Source organism: Dermacentor silvarum, chromosome 4 (assembly GCF_013339745.2).
Source record: "Dermacentor silvarum isolate Dsil-2018 chromosome 4, BIME_Dsil_1.4, whole genome shotgun sequence".
In the NCBI taxonomy this organism is placed as follows: domain Eukaryota; kingdom Metazoa; phylum Arthropoda; class Arachnida; order Ixodida; family Ixodidae; genus Dermacentor; species Dermacentor silvarum.
Genome location: NC_051157.2, coordinates 137,210,999 through 137,226,917, shown reverse-complemented (window position 1 = coordinate 137,226,917; position 15,919 = coordinate 137,210,999). Strand labels below are relative to the sequence as shown.

General features: G+C 49.2%; 2 protein-coding genes across 7 annotated transcripts in view; one reads left to right on the top strand and one right to left on the bottom strand.

Annotated features, from left to right (window-relative positions):
- Nucleotides 1–15,919, top strand: part of LOC119448927 (cytochrome P450 3A8) — a 381,638-nt gene that overhangs the window by 24,714 nt on the left and 341,005 nt on the right. The window contains exons 3-4 of the mRNA XM_049666107.1: nucleotides 14,755–14,807; nucleotides 14,937–15,033. Of these exons, the coding sequence (XP_049522064.1) occupies nucleotides 14,755–14,807; nucleotides 14,937–15,033 (150 nt within the window). The remainder of the gene's footprint in view (nucleotides 1–14,754; nucleotides 14,808–14,936; nucleotides 15,034–15,919) is intronic.
- Nucleotides 1–15,919, bottom strand: part of LOC119448925 (uncharacterized) — a 349,207-nt gene that overhangs the window by 92,298 nt on the left and 240,990 nt on the right. The window lies entirely within an intron of this gene.

The following is a 15,919-nucleotide window of genomic DNA, read 5'->3' as shown; positions in this document are numbered from 1 at the left end:
TAACAGACGTTCTTCTCGCCAAGAACATCGCCGTGCCTAACACCCTCGTGACTGTCACCGGAAACCGCATCGCCATTCCCATTTTAAACTTCAGCGCCTCTCCTCAACTGATTCCGGCAGGCATGTCATTCGCCGCCATCACTGCTGCCAAAGAATGCGAAATTTGCGCGTTGGAACACCCCAGTCCCTCCAGTTCGTCCTTACTTTGCACCACAAGCAGTTCGCCGCACGACGTCTTTGTCGCAATGATCCCTCATGACCTTCCTTCTGATCAAGCTACTGACCTTCGCCGCCCCCTGGAGTCTTATCACGACATTTTCGACTTCGACGATCGTTCTCTGAGCCAAACGTCTGTTGTCCAACATCGCATCGACACGGGGACCGCGAGCCCTATCCGTTGCCGTCCCTATCGTGTCTCCCTCGCCGAACGTCGTGTCATCCAAGGTGAAGTTGACAAAATGCTTACAAAAGGCATTATCAAACCTTCTTCCAGTCCGTGGGCGTCCCCTGTGGTACTAGTAAAAAAGAAAGACGGCAGCTGGCGCTTTTGTGTGGACTACCGACACTTGAACAACATCACATGCAAGGACGTCTACCGCCTGCCCCGAATCGATGAAGCCTTTGACTGCCTCCACGGCACCACGTACTTTTCCTCCATCGACCTACGCTCCGGATACTAGCAGATTACCGTTGATGCCATGGACCGTGAAAAGACTGCGTTCGTCACACCAGATTGACTTTACCAATTCAAGGTTATGCCTTTTGGATTGTGTAATGCCCCCGCAACCTTCGAGCGAATGATGGATTCTCTCCTTCGGGGCTATAAGTGGTCTACGTGTGTGTGCTATCTAGATGACGTGATTGTCTTTTCGCCTACTTTTGAGGACCACCTAGCCCGCCTGTCGGATGTTCTTGATGTGTTCCGCCGCGCTGGCCTACAACTTAACTCCTCCAAGTGCCGTTTCGCTCGGCGTCACATCACCGTTCTCGGTCACCTTGTTAGTGCTAGCGGTGTCCAACCTGACCCCGACAAGGTGCGTGCCGTCCGAGACTTTCCTGTTCCTCGCTCAGTTAGCGATGTGCGGAGCTTTGTAGGTTTGTGTTCCTACTTCCGCCGCTTTGTCAGGAATTTTGCCGACATTGCCCGGCCGCTTACTGACTTACTAAAGAAGGACATCTCTTTTTGATGGGGCCGTGCACAAGCTGCCGCATTCACCACCCTTGTCAGTTTACTCACTTCACCACCCATTTTGGCGCATTATGACCCGTCGGCCCCTACAGAAGTTCGCACCGACGCTAGTGGCCACGGCATAGGTGCAGTACTCGCCCAGCGCCAGAGCTGACCAGGACCGTGTCATTGCCCACGCCAGCCGCCTTCTCTCGTCGTCGGAGCGGAATTATTCGATAACTGAGCGCGAATGCCTCGCTTTGGTCTGGGCTGTGGCAAAATTCTGCCCTTATTTGTACTGCCGAACATTTTCGATTGTCACGGACCACCATGCCCTTTGCTGTCTCTCGTCGCTGAAGGATCCTACAGGAAGGCTTGGCCGCTGGGCGTTACGACTACAGGAGTACACCTTTGACGTGCTCTAGAAATCTGGCCGGATGCACCAAGATGCTGACTGTTTATCAGGCTACCCTATTGACCATCCCGACACCGCCGAACGTGATACCGGTGACTTCGTCAAAGTGACGACACCTTGCGATCTATAATCGACCGCCTCAATTCTTGTAAGCCCGACCCATCGCTTCGTCTGTTTGAGCTTCACGACGACATTCTTTACCGTCGTAGTACCACTCCCGACGGCCCAGAGCTTCTGCTTGTTCTCCCCAAGCATCTTCGTGCTACTGTTCTCCAAGAACTTCACGATGCTCCGACCGCTGGCCATCTTGGCGTATCCAGCACATACGATCACGTGCGACGCCGGTTTTTCTGGCCTGGTCTGTATCGATCTGTCCGACGCTACGTTACTGCGTGTGACTTTTGTCAGCGACGTAAACGGCCCTCAGGGTTGCCGGCAGGCCTTCTGCATCCTATTCACATACCCCAGGAGCCATTCTACCGCGTCGGTCGCGACCTGCTCGGTCCATTTCCTTCGTCTACTTCAGGGAACAAGTGGATCGCAGTTGCGACCGACTACGCTACGCGTTTTGCCATCACGCGAGCTTTGCGGACTAGTTGCGCCACTGACGTCGCCGACTTCCTCCTTCATGACGTCATTCTCCGTCATGGTGCTCCTCGGCAACAGCTCACAGACCGAGGCCGCTACTTCTTGTCGAAAGTTGTGGATGACCTCCTTCGTTCCTGTTCTGTAAAGCACAAGCTCACTACTGCGTACTACCCGCATGCCAACGGGCTCACCGAAAGGCTGAACCGCACCTTAACCGATATGCTGTCGATGTACGTGTCTGACGATCATCGGGACTGGGACAGCGCATTGCCATACGTCACGTTCGCGTACAACTCCACCCGTCACGACACCGCCGGGCTTTCGCCGTTTTACCCCCTGTATGGCCACCACCCTGCATTGCCTTTCGACACGCTCCTACCTGCTGTTCTACAACATACCACGGAGAATGCCCGCGATGCTGCCGCGCGAGCCCATCTGGCACGTCAGATAGCTCATGAGCTACTATCCGACTCACAATTATGCCAAAAGGACCGTTACGACCGCAGCCACCAGCACCTCTGCTTTTCTCCGGGATCTGTTGTGCTTCTCTGAACTCCTTCTCGTCGCGTCGGTCTCTCCGAAAAGCTCTTATCGCGTTACACCGGACCTTCCAAGGTTTTACGGCAACTTAGTGACGTGAACTATGAAATCACCCCACTGAACAGTTCTTCGCCATCTCGTGACGTCGTGCACGTATGCCGACTGAAGCCGTACTTTTCCGTTGCCTCCTCGTGTAATTAGCTTGCGCCGAGACGGCGCTCAACCCGCCGGGGCGGTTAGATGTTACGGGCCGCCTCCTTGCATTAAGGAAGAAGACTATGATCGCCGGAAAACGCTGCGCGTGTTCAGCCATCTTGGCTATCTCTGCCAACAGTCCCTGTATATAAATACTGTCCCCCTTTTATCTATTTGACACCCCGTCACAATATTACCTTGTTTGTGGATCGAAACACTGCCGCTTCGGTTTCGCTTCTATTAATCTGAAGGCTATTCTGTTGTGTTCATGCATTTAATTTTGTTATAAGCAAAATTTGCTGCGTCTATTAATTCGTCAATTGATTTACTTATTAGGAACATACTGGTATCGTCTGCATACGTGATGAACTTGGTGCTTACATCGACTTTGACAATATCGTTAATGAACGTGTTAAATAGAAATGAGCCTAAGATACTTCCTTGTGTACTCCTGAGGATGCAGGAAATGAGTCGGAAAATAAATAATTAATTGAAACGGTTTGCGTGCGATGTTTTAGGTATTAACGTATGAAAGATGCAGGCTTGCCACGTATGCCATACCGGTCAAGTTTTCTTATAAAAAGGTCGTGAATAATGTTGTCCAATGCTTTTGACAGGTTCACAAATATACCAAGTACAATATTTCCGTCTTCTAATTGGGAAAGTATGAGTTATTTTTAAGAGACCAATGCATGGTGGGAACTGAGGCCTTTACGAAAACCATAGTGGGAGTTTGATAACAGGTTATAGTAACGCTCGAATTCAGCGAAAAATTTCACAATAACTTTTTAGAATATTTTTGAAACAACTGGTAGCATGAAGATTGGCCGCTAGTTACCCACGTCATTTTTATTGCCTTTCTTGAACATTCTTGTCATGACCCGTCATTTACGTTCATCATACACTCTTGCCATACTTTACCATTTTTAGGTCCCTACCAAGTTAGCGGAACGACCACGAGAGCTCCAAGACGTAGGCGGCTAGACAGATTCGATAGATACTGTCAACGTGGCAACTGTTCGCATAAAAGTGGTTCGTATTTAAAACCGTGAAAGAACATTAGGTGGTCTGTAAACAACACACAGCACAGTGTTTTAGTTGAATTGTTAGAATTTCGTAATTCTGCGCAATTGCAGAATACTGGATTAATATTTCACAAGTGTAGGTTTGTGAAATATTGAACAAGTATGCACAAGTGTCGTTCTAAAATGCACACTCCACCGCGTCGACCACATGAGCGATTGAGATAGAAAGTGTTGTACAACGGCAAGTGAATAACATTCTCATCGGTGCACCATGTCTCTCTTAGCATAACTTTATCAAATGAATGTTTAGTTTCCTCGATGAGGAGAGCAAGGTTAGTTTATTTATTCTTAATAAACCGTATGTTAGCATGAAAACATGTGAATAATTCAACAAAGGAACTTCCCAAAAACCCGCGAAAAGTGTGCGGTAACACACACTGTTCATCATTTGAACAAGCCATCGTAAACGATGACCCTAACAGTTGTGTTCGTCGCTACCTTATGCAAGCTTTTCACGATCGCAAACATTCCTAATAACTGTCGCTCGTTCGGCGTCGCACTTGCGAACAAGAACGGTGTTGGTGCTATGCCAAACGTATTCGAAGTCGTTAGCTATGGCCCAGTGTTTTGTCTTAAACAGCAATGTTCGTGCTCGTTTGATCGAGTCTTCCTGGAGAAAAATGCTACTCTTTGCATTCCGCAGTTCTTTCCTGTTTTGTCACCATTTGCCTTTGATCGCTTGGTTTGTGAAGCGACAGACTATGCCAGGCACCTTATCTTTCGTTGAAGGTAAACGATGAACTACCACTAAGTCACTTTCGAGAAGCTGCGGTAAACTCATCCGTGCTTCTAAGTTATATACCTCTTGCAACAAATTTTTCGTTTTCAATCTGCCTGAGTGCGCGAAATTCAAGGTTCAACTTGCGACTTCGCCATTCCATGTTGACAACTTCGGTTTTGAACTATGGAATTTCAGGTTCTTGAGCCTGAGCCTCAATCCTTCCCACCCTACGCTTTAAGTTCTTCACTTGCTGCTCGTTTCGTTCTGTTCGATGGAAGGTGTCCCTGCCCAACCCACCTGTTTGTCCGCGTTGTTCCTCGCCGGTGTCGGGCTCCTGCCTCTCGATCTCGATCTTTTCTTCCTTGTACTACTTTGGTCCCTTGTAGTGGATTCAATTGAGTCAATTCCCCAAGTTAGGTCAAGCAGATAGAAAAAGTCAGTGCGAGGAATGTGAACAACTGAAAAAGATGATAGAGAGACAGAGCGCGCAAATAGACCACCTAAACAAACAGATAGCGAAACTGACGGAACAATTACATAAGCAAGACGAGATGACTAAGTCACTGCTAGCCAAAATCGAAGCTGCAGAAACTAACAGAAAGGAGGAAACGAACGTTAAACGCAAACTAGCCAAGCGGGACACTCAGCCAGACACGCAGAGTCTACAAGAGGCGGAGGGAGAACCAAGGTGGGCCCGACCCCTACAAGACGTCAGCAACGCGGTGGCGCAACTCACATGCCAAATGGCGCAGCTAGCAGCGCAAGTGGAGCAAGTTTGCTCAGAGATCGCAAAGACCAGTGCGAAGGGTAGCAAACTAGAAGCCAACGTCAACGAACTCATGCTCGCAAAGAAAAGCAGGAAGAATGCCCCGTACACCAAACCAGGTACTGAAGTGCACTGTTCAGGCAGCAGCCTGGACCTGACCAAAGATGGCGCAGCGAACTAATATTAGGGGGAAAGAAGACACGGTGATTCTCCAGTGGAATTGCCGTGGCTTCAGGAACAAGGCGGGTGAGCTGCAACAGCACGTGGAATCACTCGAGAACAAACCAGACGTGATGTATTACAAGAGACAAACCAACGACCCAGATTACCTGGCTATGTAACGTATGTGGATCCGACGGAGAAGGGGACGGCAGCATTGGTACGCAATTGTATAGCGGCAACTCAGCACCTGACGGCACAGCGGGGATGCGAACACACCCTCGTGGAGCTCCACAGTCGAGGCATAGGAAACATGGAGAACGTGTTTGTACTGAACATGTATTGTAGGCCGACTAGGAAAAGAATAGACATGGCGGGAACAATACAGGACGCAGTCAGCAAGGCAGGCTCCCGGCCGCTGCTCGTACTGGGGGATTTAAACGCCCCTCACACGACATGGGGATACCGGTTCTGTTCGAAAAGAGGGAGAGAACTAGCACATTTGATAGAACAGCACAACTTGACCCTACTCAATGAGCCCGACACACCCACCCGCATGGGCACGAGCACGACCAGAGACACCACGCCGGACCTCTCGCTCCTGATGGGGACTCTGGATGCCTCATGGCAAAACATGGGAATTAATCTGGGGTCGGACCACGACGTAATCAGAATCACAATCAGAGGTCCCACCCTCAAGGTGAAGACGGGCACGGCGAGGATTACCAATTGGGATAAGCTGAGAAAGGAGCAAGAAGAGGAATCAGATGAGGAAGAATGGGCAATACGAGAGACGTACGAGACCAGGGAGAAACAGCAGCTCGACATAGTAGAAAAACACACGCAAAAGATCGCGACCACTCACCAAACCCCCCGTATAGACGCCAGACTGGCACGCCTGTGGGAAGCGAGACGCAGCCTAACCAAACGCTGGAAAAGGAAGAGACACAACAAGAAGTTACGCAAGAGGATACGGCAAATAAACGACAAGGCGGCAGAGTATGCGGCGGATTTATGTAAAGAAAGCTGGCTCGATCTGTGCGACGGCCTACAAGGAACCCTATCCATCCGCAAAACGTGGCAGCTCCTCAGGCACCTCATCGACCCGATGACAAGCAAGAGCGAGACAAACAGGAGTATGGCTCGGACCTTAAACAATTACGAGGGGGACGTGGAGAAATTAATAGAAGACTTGAAAAACAAATACATCAAGACGGAGAAGAGCAAGGATCGGCCAGGAGCGTACCGAGGCCTCCCCAACGAGAAATTGGACAAGCCCTTTACAGGCCCGGAACTAAGAACAGCCATAGCAGAGAGCAACCAGAAAAGCGCTGCGGGGCCGCACGCCATCACGTGCTGACTACTGAACAACTTGAGCGACAGAGCGAGAGCAGAGCTCCTCAGGCACATGAATGAGACCTGGGAAAGCGGCAAACTGCCAAGAAGCTGGAAGGAGGCAGAGGTTAGGTTCATTCCAAAACCGGGAAAAGCCCCGCACATCGACAACTTGAGACCCATCTCCCTCACGTCCTGCGTGGACAATTAAGGTGATGGAAAGGATGGTGTTAAATAGACTACCGAGACACTTGGACAGAACCAACCAAATGCCGGACACCATGTTTGGTTTCCGAAGGCACCTGAGCACGCAGGACGTGCTCATACAGATCAAAGAGGAGGTCATGAAACAGGCCACGAGGCATTTGCCACGCGCCATATTGGCGCTTGACCTCAAGGGAGCGTTTGACAACGTCTCCCACGTTAGCATCCTGACGAACCTCCAGAGCACTGGCTGTGGAGAACGGGCGTATAACTACGTTCGAGGTTTCCTAACAGATCGGAAAGCAAGAATCAGAGTGGGGAAGGAAGTATCCCCGCTTATCGAGTTGGGCAGTAGGGGGACCCCTCAAGGCTCGGTCCTTTCGCCCCTATTGTTCAACATGGCACTCCTGCACCTGCCCAAGGCGCTCGAAGCGATTGAAGGCTTGGGGCACGCGCTCTACGCCGACGACGTCTCGCTCTGGACGACGAAGGCTGGATCCCACGGATGGATGCAAGACACGCTGCAGACGGCGGCGGAAGTGGTGGACAAATATGCCAAGGAATGCGGCCTAAGATGCTCGCTAGAGAAGTCGGAACTGGTGGTAGTACGACAACGGGCGCCGAAAAGACTCAAGGAAGATATTAATGTGGTGCTAGACGGAGAAGACATTTTGCCGGGCCCCAGTGTCAAGATCCTGGGACTGGTGATACAAGCAAACAACAAGGCGGAAGCGTCTGTGAGAAAGCTAAAGCACACGACGGAGCAAGTACTGCACATGCTCCTCAGAGTGGCGAGGAGGCGCAGAGGAATGAAAGAGAACGACAGCCTGAGGCTCGTACAGGCCTTCGTGATCTCCCGAATTACGTACGTGGCACCGTATCTCCTGCTGAGCACGGTCGAAAGGAACCAGATTGACGCGATAATCCGAAAAGCAATCAAGGAAGCCATCGGAGTTCCGATAAGTGCCTCCACAGACAAACTCATGAGGTTGGTCCTGCATAACACGGTAGACGAACTGATCGAGGGCCACCTCTCCAGCCAGAAGCAACGCCTAAGTCAAACGAAGGCCGGCAGAAGAGTCCTGAAGAAGATCGGCTGGGAGGGGACGAGACAGACGGAGCGAGGACAAATACCAGAAGTCTGGCTAGAAGCAATCAAGGTAAAACCACTCTCCAAGAACATGAGCCCAGCACACCACAGCGGCAGACGGGAGGCCAGAGCAAAATCTTACAACAGGCTGCTGGCTGGGCAGAAGGGGTAATCTTCACAGACGCCTCCCAAGACAGAGAAAAAAGCTGGGCGACCGTAACGGTGACAACCACAGAAAATCTGCTAACGTGCGTGACGGTAAAAACAAACGATGTCGACGAAGCAGAAGAACTGGCAATTGCCCTGGCCCTCACTTCACAATGCAGGACCAGAGTGGTCACAGACTCGCAACAAGCGTAAAGGAGCTTCCAGTCGGGCTGGGTGTCCTGGTTGGAACTTCGGGCGCTCAAAGGCAAGGAACCCCCGAAAGGGGAGGAGATAGAATTAATCTGGGTTCCGGCCCACTCCGCAGTGGAGGGCAATGAGTTTGCCCACCAACAGGCCCGAGCGCTATGACACCGAGCCGCAGCCGCGGAGAGGGAAGAGGAGGACGCAAAGAGCCAACCACTGGTCACGTACAAAGACATAGTGGAATATTACAGAAACGGGAGACAGAGCTTCCCCGAGCCACACCTCACGTTAACGAGGGAGCAGCAGACTACATATAGGCAGATCCAAACAGTGTCGTTTCCCCACCCCCGATTACTAAACCGCATGTACCCGAGCCAGTACGGGCATGAATGCCCCGTGTGTCACGAGCCAGGTAAACTGCAACACATGATTGCAGAATGTAAATTTAGCCAACAACACCCACCACTCCTCACCAATCCTAACCCCAACATGATCCCCCTACCCATCCAACCCCTTAGAGAGCGATGGAAGATATTGCTGTCCAGCCCCGCCCTGGAAGACCAGCTTTAGCTCGTAACCAGGGGCCAGGCGGCGAGAGCAGCATATGGATTCCCGTGAAGTGGGAACCACTTCCATCCAGCGCATGCGCTGAAGAGCTCGTGAAATAAAGTTTTTCATTCATTCATTCTGTTCGAGTTAAAAGTTCATCATACCTTTCGCTCATGAACTGAATTGTGTCTTCCATGCTTTAAACAGTTTCTTTCAGTGGTATTAGTTACTCTAGCTTTTCGTTGATTAATCTGAGCCGCACCCGAATGTCCTGCTTATCGGCATCATCGACTGATTTCCCGGATAGATATGCACGGCTTTTCATGCGTCTGCGAGCTGAACAACGCCAAGGATTTCGATAATATCATTGCTTCGTCTCAAATGTCCTGTCTGAGACTTCTGCACACTTTCCCGTGTGATATTTAAGACGACAGTCAGTGCATTCTATTGTTGAATCAGAGTTCGTGAAACACACATTGGAAATCGCACACTGTCAGAGCAAAGGCATATTCACGTTGTCGCACGCTTTGGCAGCAGGAGATGGGAAACTAAGAAAAAAATCACAGCATATCTACGGGGTGAATGATGATGAGTGGGCGAAGCTCCGGAGGGAATCATCGGATCTCCCGCTTAAGGGGACGCTAGCACAAACGCGTTAGAAACGTGCAGTACTCTCTAGTAAGGGGGAGCGGCCACAGCGTCTTACGCAGCCATTTACACATGCCGGAACGTGCACCGCGTTTGCCGACGCCATCACATGATTGCTGAGAGAGTATACCCCTCGTATTCATAAACGCTCCTCGACTTGAACTTGACTTGCCACCGCCTTGGGCAGCGCGTTCGAAACGCGTTGAAGGTAAGGCGGAGAGGCCACAGCGTCTTACACCAGCTTCTTACACGGGCCGTAACGCGCTAGCACAAACGCGTTAGAAACGCGCTAGAAACGCGGCCTTTCGTTAATGTTGGGTATTTATTGCCATCGTGGTGCGTGTGTCTATGTGCGCTTCGTGGCGTAGTGGTTAGCGCCGCGCGTTCGGAAGCGAGGGGTCCCTGGTTTGATTCTGCGCTACGGACACAACTTTCGGAATTTTTTTTTCATAAAACGCCGGAAGCGTTCTCCGGAAGCCGGAAGCTGGCTTCCGGAACAGGAAGCGGAACGGGAAGTGGAAACGGAAGCGGAACCGGAAGTGGAACCGGAAGCGGAAGTCGGCTTCCGGTTTACTATACGTATACATATATATGTATATATGGGTATACATACATATACGGACACACAACGCCATCTATTAAGCAATTCATAAAATCTCACCAGGCACTACCTTGGAGGTAAACAATGGCTGCTACTGGGAATGAGAGACAGCAGAAGTCGGCTTTTAGCTAACACTTACACTTCTACTTCTACTAACGTTTCCTACTGGAACATGCCAATGGCTGCTAATGGGGAATGAGTGACAGAAGAATTCGGCTTTTAGTTAACGCGCACGCTGCGAATTTTTTATTGTTCAACAACGCACAGGAGAAATCTCCCACCGGCACCACCTTGCAGGTCAAAACGTAAGACTGGTTACGCACTACGACTACGACGAGGGACGAACGGGTGCCGCTTTAAGGAGCTTCGCCCCTAAAAAGAAGACAGGATAGGGACTAACCTGTAAAATACAAGTATTTGCATAAGACGATGGTCGTTCCATGCTGCCGCTGCTGCCAATGTCAATGCCAATAATGCCCATCCTCATATGCTTCAACCAGGGTGATTATATGTGTTAAAGTGCCTGTGTAGCGCCCACCGACGCTGCAACGCGGGGCGCTTTGGTCGGCGCTCCCAACCGGTGCCTTCGCGCCGACTGTCAAGGAAGTAAACAATAAAAAGAAATGCAGCGCGTGCTCGAAGCGCAAGCTCGGCACGCGCAGTGTTGCTCCAGGAGCTTGAGACGCTGGTCGCGGCAGCCTGCGCTCGGCTCGCCGCCTTCTTAGTAGGAACGACGGCACGGCTCGTTCGCCGCCGTCACGTTAATTCCTAAACCTGGTATTGCGAAAGCGTCAACCAAAACTTCCCGCTTTACATGGAACAAGACTTCAAAAATCAAAATACAAGACCCCGTGTTTGGAATTTCTTTGTTTAGTAACTCGTTTTTGCGTTTTCATCCTTTCAATATGCGTATGTGTGCGTGATTCAAGCAAGGATTATTTGCAAGAGAGCTTTGGTGTGCAGTCTTGTTTAAGTGTGGTTCATCATCATCATCTTCATCATCAGCCTATATTTATGTCCACTGCAGGATGAAGGCCTCTCCCTGCGATCTCCAGTTACCCCGGTCTCGCGCTAGCTGATTCTAACGTGCGCCTGCAAATTTCCTAACTTCATCACCCCACCTATAGTGTTCTGCCGTCCTCGACTGCGCTTCCCTTCTCTTGGTATCCATTCTGTAACTCTAATGATCTACCGGTTATCCATCCTACGCATTACATGCCCTGCCCAGCTACATTCTTTCCTCTTAATGTCAACTAGAATATCGGCTATCCCCGTTTGCTCTCTGATGCACACCGCTCTCTCCCGGTCTCTTAACGTTAGGCCTAACATTTTTCGTTCCATCGCTCTTTGTGCGTTCCTTAACTTGTTCTCGAGCTTTTTTGTTAACCTCCAAGTTACTGCCTCATATGTTAGCACCGGTATAATGCAATGATTGCACATTTTTCTTTTCAACAACCATGGTAAGCTCCCACTCAGGATTTGGTAATTCCTGCCGTTTTCACTCCAACCCAATTTTATTCTTCTGTAAATTTCTTTCTCATGATCAGGGTCCCCTGTGAGTAACTGACCTAGATAAACGTGCTCCTTTACAGACTCTAGAGGCTGACTGGTGACCCTGATTGTGGTTAGCGTCCTTTTATTGCGTTGGTCACCACCGGTCGATTCACATGTTCAACTGTGGCTAATGAATAGCAAGCTATTGAGAAATAAATCAAGATAACTGTCCAGGTCCCCATGAAATACGTGTCTAGCGTAGCTGGACTGGAAACAGCGAGGCTTTCTCAAGCCAGAAAGGGCCTCCTGACTCCAGCAGAATAGTGTTGTCATCTGCTATCAGTACTCGTGACTGGTAAGACTGAAGATCAGAATGTCTGGAGCGAATTGGTGAGAAGGAAGTGACGGACTGAACTGCTGGCCTTTTCTCTTGAGGTCCTTTATCTACCCTACGACACAGCTCGATCATCACAGCCGAATCACAGCATGAAAATATGGAGCAGGATTGATCAGCCCGAGTTACATTATTGCCGGAATTATTCGAAAATCATAGCGACAACCTTTCGCTTTTTTAAGAGACTGCATAAAGTCTACAAAAGGTTAAATAAGAGATACCATTAGTAAAGAAGCACGGAAACGCGGAGCTGGGAAGACAACAACTAGAGAACAAGATTTAACATGAACATTATGCATGCCATCAGTAAGAAGCAGAGAAATATCATAAACAGTAGTGAGATTACATATCAACATTGTTGTAAAGTCTACGGGATGCCGCTGGGCCCCGAGAGCCGAAAAAGGCAGGAAGTAAATTCAAAATGGGAAGCAGGTCGTCCCGCAAACGCCCTTCACGCCATTACGTGGCATTTAGAGAAGCTAAGCCCTGTACGTACCCCACTTCGGCACGGAGAAATCGACCGAGACGGCACCCCTAAGCGGGGGGCATTCTTCATTATTTGCAGAATGTATTGCCAAACTTGGCTCATTGTGATCGCTTTTAGGGGCGAAGCTCCTTATAGCGGCACCCGTTCGTCCCCGTCGTAGTGTGTAACCAGTGTTAACGCTAGTACCAGATGTCGGTATAAACTAAACGTATTGTTCAAAACACAAAGCGGTCATAATGAAAGGACAACGGAAACCAGCAATAAAAGTTTGATAAAACATTTAATCAATCGTTTCACGTCAATTTTATCGGGCGAATTAACGGAAGAACTTTCACGGTTTTACCGATGATTACTTCCAGGAGCTTCGCCCAATCTCATCATCATTCACCTCGTGGATCTGCTGTAATTTCTTTAATGCTTTTCTCGCGTAGGGGAATGACTGGACGGGCCAGGCAGATCAAGGCGGAAGCGCCGTGGTGCCGTCCTAGAGAACACCTCCGGTCTCACTAGACCGGAGGTGATCTGTTGCTGCAAATAGTATCATTGTGAATATAAGAATTTACAGAAAGAAGTCGTGGTATCTTTGGCCGCCCAACAAGACCGGCCGCCTTCAGCGGCAGTGAGTAGGAGGACGAGTGTGCACCATCTCCGCAAGATTGGAAGGCATAACCTGAAGAAACAAAAGATTTTACAGGTGTAGTCGGACAGAATTTCTGTCACCGCCAAGAAGGCTGGCAACGCATTGCCATGAGAGCGGCGCAGAGATACCATGACCGCGACGTCATAGAGCACGGAGCAGGCACCAAACACTTAACCACAGAGCAAGAAGGAAGTGTCATCGGACCCTTCGGAGAAATAAAGAAAATTGCTGTTTCGCCAACAGCAAAGCATTGAAGACGATAGCAACGTATATCGTTGCTCCCGAGTTCCTCGGATGGTGTTCTTTAACTTCGTCGGCCGACAGTACGTGGTCAACACGTTGGTGCGACACAGCTAGCGAAGGAAGCAACTGCTGCTACGGAGTAAACAGCGCCCTGGCATCTCGTTACTAGGAGTCTCACAACACTAACCTGATGACGAGGGCCGACAACGATGTTGCCGCACGATGGTGTACGAGATGAGACCGAAGGAAGATCATGGACGTTTGTAGCTTGAAGTCTATTGTGTGTCTCCACTCAGACCACTGTTTGGATCACGGTGAGGCGAACGCCACGCTGGAGCGCGAGTACTAGCATTCCAGCGCGGCCATTGTGAGGTATGTACACAGCTACTGAACCGGAACTCTAGTGTTTGAGCGGACAACGTTCATGCTATGGCACTGCAAAGCAGAACGCTGCCCTGGATTCGCTGCGGAGTAGATTTAGCGGAGCTTATAGCGGTGCTGCCAATTGGCATCGCCGTTTTTGCAGCCAAAGCACTGCGCATCTCTGAAGTCCTTCAAACCTCAGTGCGGGAGCCGCGCGTGCGCCGATGATACCGGGACATCACGAGGGTGTGAGCGCGCTTCGAGTGTCCGCGTAATTGCTATCGCAGTCAAGCGGAATTACTGCTTAGGCGAACGGTTCTTTAAGACGGACAATCGGGCACCATGTGTCTTACAAAAATCGTGAAATTTACGCTGCCAGTGCACTTTTGGATAAGACGCGGTTCAGATGTACTTTAGCGAGTGAGGTGGTCTGCCGAAATAAATTTTCTGTAGTTGCCTGCACAATCACATATATTTGCTATACCATGCGGTTATGAATTATTTCGGGGCGATAAGAGCATGAAGAGCAGAAAGTCTGCAGCACTTTGCTTAATTACCGTCTATGAATTGAGTGAATGTAGTGACTAGTGGCTAAGTTTTCGCGGCATCTCATATTTTGTGGTCTTTGCATCTCTTGTTTTATCACCCGTGTTTTTTCCTATATTCCGCAATGTGCAAATACTGAAACCCAGTTTCAATTTGGTGTTGTTTATTGCAGCCTCCCCACATTGTGGACCAGGAACGCTACAAGAAGATGGGCAGACTCTTTGGGTGCGTGCGTACATGCGAGGCTATGTTGATGATGGAAGTTTCGTGTGGCGAAATATCATGCATAAATGGAAAAACGAAGTGTTTTTCTTTGATTATTTTGAAGCTGTATTAAATTTGCACTATGTGCAGTTTTTTTGAAGGTGGCGAACCAATTCTCATGGTGGCAGAACCTGAGTTGATCAAGTTGGTGCTTGTGAAAGATTTTCCGACTTTACCGGACAGGATGGTGAGGCTGAAATTCATTCCACGACCACATTTTGTTGAAGGCGGGCCTATCACACCAAGCCATACGCAGGAAACGTTCATACCACAGTTACTGATATGTGCCTATCATGTAAACAGTAAGTTACGTTAAAAAATCACATATACAATCAAACAGTCAAGAAAATAAACTCCAGAGAGTCAATTCTGAAATGCCAGCAAAGCCGTCAAACGATTTTTGCAAAACAAGATAATGCCATGGTGATAAATCACCCGCTTTTCCACCTAATTGCCTTAGACCAACGCTCACCACTCTCGTGATCTCTTGTCAGTCGTTGCCAGTACCACTGCGCCTACCACGCTCTGATTGAATCGACTAAAAGGATATTCACCATTGCGTGAGAGTGTTTTATTTTACTATGGACTTGTAGGCGAGTACTAACAGCTAGAATATTTGTTGTATAATTTGAGGCAAACTAGCGAATAAAGATGACCAAGGGGTGAGAAGAACAAGAAATACCAGAGCTACGATGCGTGGTGTATCAGATAGGCATAGACCTGGACTTAGGAAAAAGAGCGTGAACTGGAAATTATCGCAAAGTTAAATAAGTTGGTCATAAAAATTGTATATGAAAAGCATGTGTTATTTTTTTTCGTAGGCGAGAACGTGTCAGTTATTGTACGATAACATGGAAGCCTAATTTTCGGGTTTTGAATTTCGAGTCTCTGCAGCATCGCTGGACGTTCACGGATACATTTTTCAAAATGTCTGTGATTTGGGGCTGCTTTATTTACGAACAACTTCTAAAAATCCCGAAATTAGGTGCTTTATTCGCGCAAAAGTTTCATGCAGTCGCGGTCCGTTGACAAAACTCTGCTGCCATTCCCCTGTCAAGAAAATCAGGGTAAGC